General features: G+C 37.5%; 1 protein-coding gene across 1 annotated transcript in view; it reads left to right on the forward strand.

Moving 5' to 3' along the window:
- Nucleotides 1-14,700, forward strand: part of EIPR1 (EARP complex and GARP complex interacting protein 1) — a 207,704-nt gene that overhangs the window by 166,948 nt on the left and 26,056 nt on the right. Inside the window, exon 5 of the mRNA XM_036748328.1 lies at nucleotides 5,411-5,510. Within this exon, the coding sequence (XP_036604223.1) occupies nucleotides 5,411-5,510 (100 nt within the window). The remainder of the gene's footprint in view (nucleotides 1-5,410; nucleotides 5,511-14,700) is intronic.

A 14,700-nucleotide genomic window follows, 5' to 3' on the forward strand; every position in this document is an offset into this window, starting at 1 on the left:
TTGTTATACTGCCATGTGTTCAGTTTTGTTTTAGTACTGTTTCTGTTTATATTATTTCAGTCATTGTGAATATTGCTTTCTTATTTTTTCTTACTTCACTCTGCATTAATTCATTATGTCTATCCATGTTTCTCTGGATTCCTCATTTATTATTTCTTAAATATTCAAATGGATCTCATCAATTTGTATGTTCTTTTCAGTGATTCAAATCTATTTCTGCCTATCCTGTATTACTTTTTTTCTGTTTTCTCATGTAAATTCATTACAGAGGATCTACCCATTATTCAGCAGACCTCCCTTGCTTTCTCTGAATATTGTAAGGATACCAGTGGAGCACTTAGAATGTTTACTTGTTGGCCATCACCCTTGTCACATGACTAGCCCATGTTTTTCTGTCATACATTTCTCCGAAGACATTTTTTTTTCTGCATTTCTTCAAAGTTCTTCTTTTATCATATATTACACCTTGCTCACACTTACTTGCCCCTTTAGGTGGAGGTGTCCTCTCCATTGCTCTGTGTGGTACTCATTTTCTATCCTTCAGAGACTATAGTGTCTCCCAAACATAGCCAGTATTGGTAGAACATTGTTATTAAAAGGACATTGCAATAGTACTCCCTTACAGCTATATACCATAATCAGTTAATCATTTGGCTGTCTGTGGATATCTGTGTCGTTTGTAGTTCTTCCCCTCCCCCCAAAAGTGCTGTGATGATTATCTTGGTATATATGGTACCTCCTTTGGATATATTTTAGAGTGGGATCTTTGGGTTAAAAGGTATGGATATTTTCCTCACTTTTCCACATAATTACAAATGGTTTCCAGAATGGTTAAACCAATTCATAGTTCACCAATCATGTATTAGTGTGCCTATCATCTATAACCCATACAGCAATGGTTATTGCTTTCTTTCATCATTTCTGACAAGAGCTTCAAATGACAAAGAGAGGAGTTTATATGTGATCCTAGAAGGATCTACCATAAGGAGCTAGGTTGGATTCCCTAGCCAAAAGTTTTATGGGAAAAGTTGGTCCAAGAGAATGAGAAACTGTATGGAATTAAATTCTGATGAAATAAAAATAAACAATTTTAGTAAATGTGGGGCTATATAAAAAGACAGAATATCCATTAGCTGGTTAATTTTTAAATTTATCAGACAAAAATGAGAATAAGAGAGGTGTCTTGCAGTACAGAAGAGATGCTTGATCTTCTGAGAATGATGATAGAAATGCTAAATCTTAAATCAAGTTAAAACCAGCAGCAAATTCTAAGGACAACAAAAATGACTTTTTCTAAAGCTATGCTGGGGCAAGAGAAAAAATCGTTGAAGGGATAGGTCCACTGCTTGTGATGGATGGGATGATATTAATGGATAACAAAGAAAATGTAGAAGCAATTCAGGGTTGGGTTTGGGTTTTTTTATTTTGTTTCCTTTTGGACTGGGAAGAATAACATCAAAGTGGCTAATAGGAAATTGAAACCCACAATAAGTGAAAAGATTAGGAGAGCACTTAACTGTCTTCAATCAGTTCAGCTGACCAGGCCTGAATAAACTATAACTCAGGATATAATTACTGAAGTGATTTTCCTGAAACTCAGGTCTGACGATGTTAATCTCCTACTGAATAAACTATAATAGCTCTTTATTACTTCTAGGATCACATAGAAACTCCTCTCTTTGTCATTTGAAGCTCTTCAAAACCTGGCCCCTTACTACTTTTCCAACATTGCTACGTGTGACTACCCTTCATGAACTCCAGCCATGCTGGCCTGCTTGATGTTCCTCATTAACAAAGCTCTATCTCCTATCTTTGTGCCTTTTTACTGGCAGTCTTGTGTTCAGAAGGTATTCCTTGCTCACCTCCCTGGCTTCCTTCAGGACTTAACTTAGATACCACCACTTGGGGGAGGCCTTTCCTATTCCCTCTAGCTACTAGTGCCTTCCTTCATAAGGTTACCTTGTATTACTTTGCATGTGTCTTGTTACATGTTATATACATTTTATATCACCTATCAAAAAGTCAGATCCTAGTAGGTAGGGACTATTTCACTTTTATCTTTGTATCACCAGACTTTAGTACGGTACCTGGTAAAAGCAAACACCTAATAAATGCATGTTGGTTGTTATGATTGATAATCCTCTGTCAATTATCTTTTAAACATTTAGATAACGCAGGAGGTATGCAGCACTTGAAATGGGCAAATGATGTCTTGAATTTCTGAAATAGTAATAATAGTAATGATAGTTGTAATAATTAAGTAGTAGATAGTATTTTTACAGTGCTTCAAGACTGAGCAGCTCTTTCTATACATGATTTCATTTGGACCTCACAACAGCCCTGTGATGTCAATGCTGTTATGATCCTTTTTTTGCTGATGAGGAAACTGAGGCTCCAAGAAGTTGTTACTCTGGACCATTCAACTAGTGAGGAGTCTGAAGCCAGGTTCAAATGCTTCCAGATTTCAAAATGAGTTCTATAAGTTGGTGACTTGACTTCAACTCCTAGAAAAATTCTAGAATATCATATTGAAGATATAAAAGGTATCAACTCCATATGTACAAGAGTGTTTATAGTAGCAGTTCTTTTTGTGGTGAAAGAGAATTGGAAACTGGGAACATACTCCTAATTGGTAGTTGGCAAAATAAGTATTGGTGTGTGTATATATACATACATACACACACACACACACACACATATGTGATAGAATACCATTGTGCTTTAAAAAATATTGAAGAGAATGGTTTCAAAAAAGACCTCCTTGTGGTGGCTTGAATAAGACACTGTGTCTCTAGATGCTGGGCATTTTCACTGTCTTCCACGCTTGGAAATCTACCTTCTATACAGAGCTTTTCCCTATCCCCCTTAAATCTAATACCTTCTCTCAAAGATTATCTTTAATTTATCCCGTATATATTTTATTTTTATATAGTTGCTTGATTGTTGCCTCCCTCATTAGACTTTGATCTCATTAAGAGGAGGGAATGTCTTTTTCCTTTCTTTTTGTTCCCAGCACTCAACACAGTGTCTGGCACATAATGGGTGCTTAAGAAATGTTTATTGATTGATTGACTAATCATTAAGTGAGGACTTCATCAGGAATAGATTATAACACATTAACCTTATTTCATTTTTAATAGTTTATTAGACTGCTAATTTGGGGGTATTCCATAGATGTAGACACACCTGAATTTCAGCAATGTATTTGAAAGTCTTTTTTATGATATTCTTAGGGAAAAGGTAGAAAGATCGGGGCTAGAGAATTAGACGGATTCAAGATTAGTTGAATAATTTTATCAAAGACCTATTAATGGCTCACCGTGAATCTGGATGTGAGGTCTCCAGTGATATGCTTCAGTGCTCTGTCCTTGACCTTCTATTCAGTGTTTATGCCAATGACTTAGATTACACTATAAATTACATACCTATCAAATTCATAAGTGATAGGAAGCTGGTAGAGAGAGCTAATGGTAGATGACAAAATTAAAATCTGAGGAAATTTTCACTAGCACTGTATATATGGTCAAGTTCACTTGTACAAGTAGGTCCTTTTCAAAAAACAAACAAAAAAAACTCCTAAGTGACATTTCTCTGATAAGAGATCAAGTATCTTCAGTTCCATGGCTGTAACATATCATCCTTGCCCTACCTAGCCCAGAAAATGCATGCCTTTTGTTACAAGAAGGGATCCTGTAAGAGAGTAGAGGACTAGCTGCAATTTAACCGATACAAATGAAGAAACAACTTGTACATGACCTATTAATAGCTAACTAATATCGTCTTATACGAGGAGAGAATATTGCATTACTATTCTTCTTTAGTTTTGTCCTTTATTTTATTTTTTAATTAGAATTTTGTAGTGAGAATTTTTGACCATACTACAGAGAGTTTTCCATGAAAGCAGACCACCTCTGGAAAGTCTCATGTTCTGTATCGATGTCTTCAAATGTAGGGATAGATAACAATCTTGAGTTTGGACTAAAGAACTTCTTTAGGTCTCTTCTAACTCTGATTTTATGAACTGCTAATTTAATGTAATTTGGTCATTATACATTTTTTTCTTTAACTGCTGAAAAAAAATATGGTGCTGTGATTCAAGAGCATCTAACCCAATGCCATTGGGAGACATCATTCTTTAGAATTGTGTGCATTCCTTTTTGTGATTTGAAGAAAGAGTATGTCTTTTGAAAGACCTAAAATATATTACAGTGTAGGAACACACAAGGGTACTCTAACGAGTTGGTATCATATTTAGTATAATAAATTAATCAGGCTTTGGAGTTTTGAAGCAACAAAATTATTTTGGCTCCTTGTCAATAAAACTGATTAATTTTAATTCATATGCTTAATCTAATTGTTTCTAAAGTATGTTTTTACTCCCATGATGATGAAGTAGTTAGTAAGAATACAAGACAATTAGAAAATCCTGCCATATTAGATATAACTCAAATTGCTCAAAAAGATCAAGTATATGCAAATGTCAAATTACATGATACTTGATCTCTTATCAGAGAAATGTCACTTAGGAGTTTTTTTTTTGTTTTTGTTTTACCAATTATTTAGCTGTTGAAATACATAAGTTGTATTTCAAGACCATTGGACAGGAAAAGAAATTGTTGAAAATAACCTCATTATTATACTTCTACTAGGTCTATATTCCAAAGAGATTTTTTTTAAAGTGGAAAAGGACCTACTTGTATAAAAATATTTATGACAGCTCTTTTTGTAGCAGCTAAGAAGTAGAAATGGAGGGTATGCCCATTGATTGGGGAATAGCTTAATAAATTGTAGTATATGATTATGATGGAACATTACTGTATTGTAAGAAATGACAAGCAGGATGATTTCAGAAAAACTTGGGAAGACTTACATGAATTGATGCAAAGTGAAGTGAGCAGAACCAGGAGAATGTTGTACACAGTGACAGCAATATTGTATGATAAAGAATTGTAGAAGACTTAAGTGTTCTCAGCAATATAGTTACCCAAGACAATCCCAAAGGACTCATGATGAAACATGCTGTCTGCCTCCAGAGAAAGAACTGATATTTTCTGATTACAGACTGAAGCATTCTTTCTTTCTTTCTTTGTTCCTTCCTTTCTTTTGTCTTTTTGTACAAAATGACTAATATGGAAATGTTTTACATGATTGCACATATGTAACCTATATCAGACTGCTTAGCCCCTCAAGGAGGGGTGGAGGAAGAAGGAAGGGATAGAATTTGGAACTTAAAACTTTTTAAAAAATGCAAAAAATTGTTTTAATATGTAATTGGGGAAAATGAAATATTATTAAAATAATAATATAAAGACAATAGCCTCATCATTGGTTTCTTAAGAAAGCGTATTAGAATTCTTGGAATTATTTTTAAATGTCCTGTATTAATTTCTGATTCCTTTTATTCTTGCAGTGTTACATGGGAGCCAATGGGCGATGGTAAAAAGATAATTTCATTGGCTGATAACCATTTGCTATTATGGGATTTGCAAGAAAGCTCAAGCCAAGCTGTGGTAAGGAAAAGGAATTGGAGAGGCTTCTTCTTCTATTTTTTTTTTCTTCTTGAAAACTAGGCCTTTGCTTAAATTTAGAGAGATTTCTAAATTAAAACTCATTTAGAACTTTGTCATTGATAACAAAACTACTATTTTAAATGTATTATTAGATTAAGATCATAGTCATAGGGTCATAGATCTAAAGGGATGGATTTTAGAAAACAAAAAGAGGAAAAGGATCCATATGTTAAAAAAATATTTATACCAGCTCTTTTTATAGTGACAAAGGATTGGAAACCAAGAGGGAAAGGCTGAACAAATTACATAATTTGTAAGAGATGGTTTCAAAGAAACCTGAGAAGACTTGCATGAACTGATACAGAGTAAAATTAGCAGAACTAAAAGAACAATTTGCATATAACATCAGCATTGTAAAGACAGTCAACTTTTAGAAACTTAAGAACTCTGACCAGCCATGATTTTAGAGTGCCCATGAGAAGCATCTTATCTACCTCTTGATGAACCCAATATGCAGAATAGGCATACATTTTTTTGGACATGGATAATATAAGAATTTGTTTTCTTTGACTACACATATTTATTGCAAGGGTCTCTTTCTCTCTCTCCCTCTCCCTCTTCCTCTCCCTCTCCCTCCCTCCCCTTCCCTCCTCCCCCCCACAGAGGGGAATGATATATATTGGAAAGAAGAGTAGAGACAAGTTACCCTCCTCCCCCTTTCAAAAAAAGTCAAGAGAGCAGAAGGAATCATGTACAAGTAGACAAATTTGAAAATTATATGTTGAATTGATTATACACTTAAAAAGAAAAGCAAGCTCTACATAATAGAGATTTTAGTTTCATGTATAACCCTGTCCTCCTGTTCTACAGTATGTATGGAAATGCTCATTTTATTTGATGTTTGTTTAGCTCAGAATAAAAGAGAATAAGAAAAAAATATTTTAAAGATGAATTCAGGTACTACATCTACTTGTGTATGTTTCTTTAGCTGTCAGGCATCCTGGCATACAGTGGGGGGATGTATTTTTGGGCAATAAAGATTGCTCTGATAGGAGCCACTTGGTATCTGCATAACTAAAGTCAGATGCATTCAGCAGGTTTTTATCTTCCCCAACTTTGCACTGCCATCTTATAATCAAACTGCTAATGTATCTTTAGACCCTAAGCTATCTAAAAATGATTTTATGGTAGGGTGATTAATCTGTAACTTATTTTCTGCAGACACCAATTTAGTTTTCTTTCTCCTTTTTTATTCTCTGTCAGCAATTCTGTCAATATCACTTTGTGATCCTCCACTGTAGTATTTAATACAGAAACCTTCCTATCGATTTCAACCATCTTCACACCAAGCCTCTCAATTTTTTTTTATTGTTTGAGGATATTACCTTCTGTGGTGAATCTAATCTTATGCTCCCTGCATCATTACCTTTTGCAATTAAATTGTAGATTCTTTGCCATTTATAATCATTAGCAGAACTCAGGGGAGGTCTAGAGCCCACACTTGCCACAGTATCTTCAGGTTTTGATGGGGGGGAACCATATTGACCGAGATTTCTATTTCCATTTGAGCTTATTTATCAGTGGATCTAGTAGTACTCAGTAGACAGGAAGAAATTGCTTTTATCAACATATAAATGATGGCAGAAAGGGAAAATAAAACAATGCCAAAGACACTTCTGTGTTGGGAATTTTCTTCCTTCCTTTGTTCCTTTTCCATTTTTTTCAATGGATATTGAATAAGTATATATGAGGAAAGGTTGGAAAGGTAGGTTGGTCAAAGCTGTGAAAGATCTTGAATGCCAGTCTGAAGAATATGAAAATTATTAGGCAGTGAGATCTTTCTAGCCATTTGAGTTTGCCTGCTTGGTGTTATTCTTGTCTTCTCATTCTTCCTCATCACAAATATTTAATCAGTTGTCAAGTCTTGTCCATTCTACCTCCATAACATCTCTCACAGCTCTCCTATTTCTTCACATGGCCACCATTCTTTTTTAGGCTCTCATCACATCTTGTGTAGACTATTGAAAATTCTTCTAATTGGTCTTCCTGACTCAGGTCTCTCTCCTCTCCAGGGGGCAGGGAGGGAGGAAGATACTACACAGGAGCATGATGAGAAGATGTCCAAGAAGTGACACAGGGGACTGGCCCCAGCAAGATAAGGCAAAAGCCCACCTATCACCATGGGAGCTGATGAAGTCACCAAGTGAAAGAGTGTAGAGAGAGAAGAGAACAGGGCATAGGATAAAGTTTTGAGATACTTTCGCAATTAGGGGGTACCATGTGAATGATGATCCTACAAAGGAGACTGAGCAGTGGTCAGACAGGTAGGAGGAAAGCCAAGCAAGAGCAATGTCATGGATAGGCTAGGGGACTAGAGGGAAATTAGTAGTGTTAAATGCTAACGAGAGGCCAGGAGGGTTGTGAACTGAGAAAAGGACATGAAATTTGACAATTAAGAGACCACTGGTAACTTTGGAGAGAATAGTTTTAGTTGAGTCAGAAGTCAGGTTGCAAAGTGTTGAGAACTGAGAGTACAGGAGATAGAGGCAATGAACACAGACAGGTTTTCTAGGAGTTAACTATGAAAGGGAAGAGAGAGAGAGGACCATAGGTTGAGAGAACGGTAAAGTCAAGTGAGGGTTTTTTTTTGTTATAGCGGACACCTGGTCATATTTTTAGGCAGCAGTAAAGAGCCAGTAAATAGGGAGAAATTACAGATTAGAAGGGGCAGAGGTTAGACTGCTGGGCCTGACATCAGGAAGACTTGTTGAATTCAAATCTAACATGAGACACTTATTAGCTGTGTGACCCCAGGCAAGTCACTTAATCCTGTTTGCCTCAGTTTCCTTATTTGTAAAATGAACTGGAGAAGGACATGGCAAACATCTCCAGTATCTTTGCCAAGAAAATCCCAAATAGGGTCACAAAAGTCGGACATAACTGAAACAGAGCAGTAACAGATTAGAGAGAAAGGATAATCATGGAGGCAGTTAGCCCAAGGAGACAGGAGGGGATAGAATCAGGTATAAGTAGAGAATTTGGCCTTGGAGAGAATAGCCTTTTCATTAGGCAGTAGAGTAAAGGAAGAGAGAATAAGAGATAATAACAGAGTTTTTTCAAAATATAGAGGAAAAGAGTGTTCACATAATCTCTTTTGAGCATGCAACATTCCTGTGAAATAGTTGCTGCCAATATTATCCCTGTTTTACAGAGGTGGAAACTGAAACTGGACTCCTAGCTGTTCCACAAACAAGATACTTTCTCAGCTTTGGGCATTTTCTCTGGCTGTCCCCTGTGCCTCTTCCATTCTGACTACTGACTTCCCTGGCTTCCCAATTAAAATCCCATCTTCTGTAGGAAGCCTTCCCTATCCCGTCTTAATTCCAGTGCTTTCACTTTGTTAATTATTTCCTATTTATCCTGTATATAGCTTCCTTTGTATATATTTGCTTGTTGTCTCCCTCTTACATTATAAGTACCTCGAGGGCAAGGACTGTCTTCTGCTTTTTCTATCCTCAGCATGTGGCACTGTGCCTGGCACATAGTAGGTACTTAATAAATATTTATTGGTTACTAACTGAAACTTCAGAGAGACTAAGTGATTTGCCCAGGTGCCAGTGGTAGGGCTGGGACTAGAACAGGCCTCCTGAAGAAGAGAATGTTTGAGCTAAGCCTTGGAGAAACCAGGAAAGTCAGAATATAGAAGTAAGAAGGGAGAGCATTTCTAGGCATTGGGGTTCAACCAGTACAAACACACAGAATTTTATAATGGAATTTTATAATGTGTGAGAAACAAGTCAATATAGCTAGATTGCAGAGTCTGTGGAGGAGAGCAAAGTGTAAGGAGACTGTAAAGGTGGGAAGAGGCCAGGTCATGAAAGGCTTTAAGTGCTGAATAGAGGGTTTTATATTTGATTTTGGAGGTAATTTTGAGTCACTAGCATTAAGTAGGGAGGTGAGGTGACATGGTCAGACCTGCACTGTAGAGAAACATTTTGGGAGATGAATAGAGGATGGATTGGAACAGGGAGAACTTGAAACAGGAAGACGAAATATAAGGCTGTTGTAATGTCCACAAATATAATGATGAGAACTTGTATTAGAGTGGCAGTTTTGGAAGTAGAAAAAAAGTTGTGCGAGATGTTGTGAAGGAAGAAGTGACACCATCTAAGAATGAGTTGGATATGGAGGGTAAGGGTGAGGAAAGAGCTGAGTTTGAGATGCATATGGGATGCTGAATTTGAGATGTTCAGGAGGCAGTGGATGATGTGGTACTGGAGCTCAAGAGCTTATAAGTTATGTAGAGAGAGATACAGGTATAATCTAGCCAGAGGTGTTCATTGAGCCCATGGAAGGTGATGAAATCATCAAGTGAGATAGTATAGATAAAGAAGATTCAGAGCATAAGACAGCCACAGTTAGTGGGCATTACCTGGATGAAGATCTGGCAAAGGAGACTAAGAAGGAGCAGTCAGGAACCAGTAGGAGAAGAACTAGGAGAGAATGGCATCACAAAAATTGGAGAGGAGATTGACAGTGTCAAAGACTGTGGAGAAACCAGGAAAGACAAGGACAGAGAAACAGTCATTAGATGTAGCAATGCTAGATCATGGTAAGTTTAGAGAGTGCAGGTTCACTAGAGTGATGAGGTGAAGAGAAGCAATACAAAATAAAGCTGGACTTGCAGGTTAGAGCCTGATTATTGTATATGGTCTTAAATTAGAGATAGGGAGATTTAGGAGATAGAGTTTTGAACTTAAAGTTAGGAAGATCTAGGGTTGCCTCCTCTTATGACACTTACTTCCTCTCTGAGCCTCTCTGAGCTGCAGTATCCTCATCTGTAAAATGGAGACAATTATACCTGTGTCACCTACCTCGTAGTGTTGTGAGGCACAAATGAAATAATGTGTATAAAGACTATTGTAAATCTTAAAGTGCTCTTTCAATGTTAATTTATGTGATGACGATGATACCACCACCAGATTAAGGAGACTGTAATTTATCTTAGAGGCAATAGAGACATACAGCCTTTGAACAAGAACTTGACCTGATCAGATCAATGCCTTGAGATTATTCTGCCAGCTTTGTGAAGGATGCCTTGCGGTTTCATTAGTCTGTTGTGGTCAGAAACAGGTCACAAGAGGTTGAGGATTTAGTGGTTAGTGAGGAAGTAAAGGAAGGAAGCATACACTCTTCTTTTTAGGCCTTTGATATGAGAGAGAATGATAATGTAAGAAGATGGGAGGGTCAAATGAAGTTTTGGGTTTTTTCTTTTTTTAAAAAAAAGATGAGGGAGAACTGAGCAATTTTGTAGAAGACAGAGATGGAACTGAAAGAGGTTTTAGGTAAAAATGATGATTGTAGGGAACCATATGTTTCTAGGGGTGACCGCCGCGGCCCCAAAATACCTACACGCCAGGTCCTGCCGAAAGAATTCGACTCAAGCCTTCTCAGCCAAGGGAAAAGACAAAGTTTATTAGGGAGTCACCATAATGGGCTGTCTTAAGAAGTTTCCCCCCCTTGTGACACCTGCTTTCACAAGCGGGCCAGATTCAATCTACTGAATTAGATTGAATCTGAGCACCTTCATGGAGGCAAGATGGAGATTATATACACAAAGATTGTGGGAGGGATTGAGGGGTGGTGTAGGGTGACTAGAGGAGGGGTTTAGGGAGGGTCTTGAGGGGAAGTCCAAGGAGGACCAGGTGAGGTCAGAGTCCAGGAACCAAGAGAATAGAATTAAGGGCAGGAAGTTCCTGAAGGAATATCAAAGGTTGGGAAGTAACTGAAGGCATGCATATCTAAAGTAACAATAGAGGGAGAGATCTGGGCCCAATGACAATGTGAGGCTTGTGGCCCTAGGGGAAGGCCAGATCCAGCCGGAAGACTCAGGGACAGCTCAAGGGGGCTCCCAGAGACCGCACTCCAGACTCAAGGGGGTTCCCAGAGACTGTGCCCTCATCAGAATGAGTAGATATATTTAAGCTGGGAGGGAATGATTGATGGGGCAAGGTTCTGAAGGAGAAGGTAGGGACTGAATGACAGGTGAAAGTGGAGTCTTGGTAATGAGAAAGGACCACCTCATTATCTGAGTGTAAAGGAGAAAAGAGTAAAAATGTAGAGGAGTTTTGAGGTGAGGAATAGAAAAAAATGAGGAAACTCAAGTCATTTGGTCCTGATTTTCCTGAAAAATACCAGTTATCTGCTGAGAGGGGACTGGAGATGCCATTGGTCACTTGAGGAGAGGTTTAAAACAGCTTTTGTGAGGAATGGTCATTTATTTGCAGTTAATTACAAGATTGTGGTAGCCCTTGCAATCCAGCCTTCTTTAAGAATTGCCTTCAGAGTTTTGGCCAGCCTTTTGAACATCCTCAATGGTGAGATATGGTTAGGAAGTCAAAGTCATTCAGACTCAATTGTGAGGCATACAGGGATTAAGACTAATAATTGTCTTGTGGTCACTTTGTTCTTAGATTCTTTCAATTTAATTCAATAAACATTTATTAAGCACTGTGCTAAATACTAGGGATACACATAAGAAAAACAGACAATACCTGCCCTCCAGGAGCTTGCAATCAATCTAACAGGAGGAGGTAACACACAAAAGGGAGCCGAAAGAGCAGGGGGTACCCACCATGGGGAGTGGTGTTCCTTGCAGTCCAAGCCAAGTAGAACTGGGACAATGGAGTTACTTGGAATGCTGTATCTCTCTATAAAAGAAGGTTTTGGGAAGAGTTTAATGCTTCGCCTCCCATCAAAGAGGAGAGGCAGCTAGGGTATGTTGAGAAGGTATATCAAAAGCGGACTCAGTTTGCCTGCTGATGAGATTTCAGGTGAACAGCTTATCCTGCAGAGGATAAGCTTCTGTGTTCTGTCTCCCTGTACTCTCACTTAACCTCTCTGGGCCTCAGTTTTATCATATGTAAAATAATGAGGGAGTTGTACTAGATAACCTCTGAAGTCCTGTCTGACTGTAGAGCTATGATTCTAAGATATTAGACTAATAACAATTCTCTAATCCCATTTTGCCCTGTCTAGGCTCCATTTTTTTCACATAGGCCCATCCTCCTGGAATGTACTTTTCCCTTTTTTCTTCCCATTGTTCTCCTTTTTGAGTCCTGCCTTTTTCTTCTGTCTTCCTTTGCTCCATTATCAGAGGATGAGGTGGCCCTTCTTCTTACCAAGCCTCCATTTTTGCCCTTCATCTTATCTCTTCTCATCTCTCATGCCTTGTTGATCATTCTCTTTCATCCTCAATATTTCTGTATCTGCTAACTTCTTCCCTATTGCCTGCAAATGTGCATAGGTCTCCCCAACTGATGAACCATCTTTTCTGTGACACCTTTCCTGATCGTCTGAATAAAACTTTTTCTTATTTTTTCAAGTACTTTGTCTAGACTCATCCCTCCCTCATAGTTAACACATTCTACTTTGTATCATTCTCATTTGTGTAGATGTTTTAATCTTCTTTGTAAACTGCTTGAGGACAGGGACTAAGCTGTGTTTTGTTTTTTTTTTTTAATGATTATATCCCCAATGCCCCACGTCTCATATGTAGTAGGTACTTTGGATTTACTGAATTTAATTAAATGAGAAATAAAATGATTACAAAATACTAAGACTGATTTTTCTTTAATGCTTCATAAACTATTACTCAAGGAAATTCTAAAATAGTAACAAAATATTTTGAACAATGACATTCACTTCTGCAGGTATCTGTAAATTGATGTTTGTGGGTATTCCCCCCACCATATACATCTGTGGCTCATAAAATTCCTAGAGACAAAATTCCAAGTAATAAAAATCAGTTTATTAATTAGGCCAGCAAATAATCAATAAATTGAGGCCAGTGGTTTCTCTTGGTGACCCAAGATGCAAAGGAAGCTCTAAGATCATTTTAAATCCCTGTCTGTCTTCTCAACAGCACATTATTGGAACCTCCCCTGCAAGCAAAATGCAACTCTGATTGGTGAATAGTACAGAGGAGGAAGACTAAGAATTCTCAACTCTTCTGTTGGGGAGAAGAGTAAAAGCTGAGAATGTGGCCTAGTCATGAGATTCATGCTACCTCTTGTAATTCCAGCAAGGAAAACCACTCCATTTAAACCTGGTTAAATTTCTCCTTTGTGAGCTAGGTCGTCCCAAATTTTTAATTGGAAAAACCTCAAGCAAGGGTGACCCTTGGTAGCATAGATGAGTTAAGTCTGGCTTATGTTTATGGAATAAATAGAGAGGCCCAGGCCTTGGGAGGAGCTGGAATATGATCACACTCCTCAGCATGTTCCTAGAAACCTTAAAAAAAATTTTTTTTAACGTAAGCTAAACTGAAAGTGGGGGTTTTAAGCAAAAAAGGGAATATTGCAAATTAATATTAATAATGGCATGATACAGTATTAAAGTAAATTTTTCTCAATCATACATAACACCTTTGTAATCATCAAAGGTTGCTATGGCTAAAACATAAATAAATAAATAACCCTTTACTTTGTGATCAACATTGTGGTAAGCCTCTCTGAAAAGCTAGGCTTTTCCTTGGGCAGCAGGTATTCAGTCTCTCTCTCTTCCCCCTGTCCACTACCCAGTGCTTTAGGCCTTTCCACTGTGATAGTCTCTGCCAGAGCTGCCACTCCATTGACAATGCCTTTGGGAACCCAGGCGTGCCTGTACATCCTCATGAGGTTTTAGTGGTAGCTGCATCTTGGAGTGTTCCATCTTTACATGCCTTGTGCATAGTAGGCACTTTGTAAATGTAAATTGTTTTCACTTGAATCACTGGGAGAGGTGCTCAGTATCTCAAGTCAAAGACTCTGAAAGATTGCATTCATTTAAATGTATAAAGTCTAGTACATTTATCTTTTAAAAAATTAGTCACATTGTTTTATGATCATGCCTCAGAAGTCATAAATGAGTTATAGTAATTGACTAAGTTGCACATTCAATTTCAGCAGCTCAGAAACTGTGTAGGTACTTCTTGTATTTTGCAAATATTAAAGTCAAGTAGTACTTTTCATTCTTCAGGCCTCTCACTGGAAAATTATCACTAAAAATGTTGATATTTAACTTATTGATATCATACACATATTTGTATATAAACTTCTCCTGACTTTCTCAGAAATAGCAAATTATTCGTTAAAATCACTCTTAATGTTATTTGTGTGTATGTGGAATTACTGAAACATAGGGGGCTAAA

The sequence above is a fragment of the Trichosurus vulpecula genome, chromosome 3 (assembly GCF_011100635.1).
Source record: "Trichosurus vulpecula isolate mTriVul1 chromosome 3, mTriVul1.pri, whole genome shotgun sequence".
NCBI classification, from domain to species: Eukaryota; Metazoa; Chordata; class Mammalia; order Diprotodontia; family Phalangeridae; genus Trichosurus; species Trichosurus vulpecula.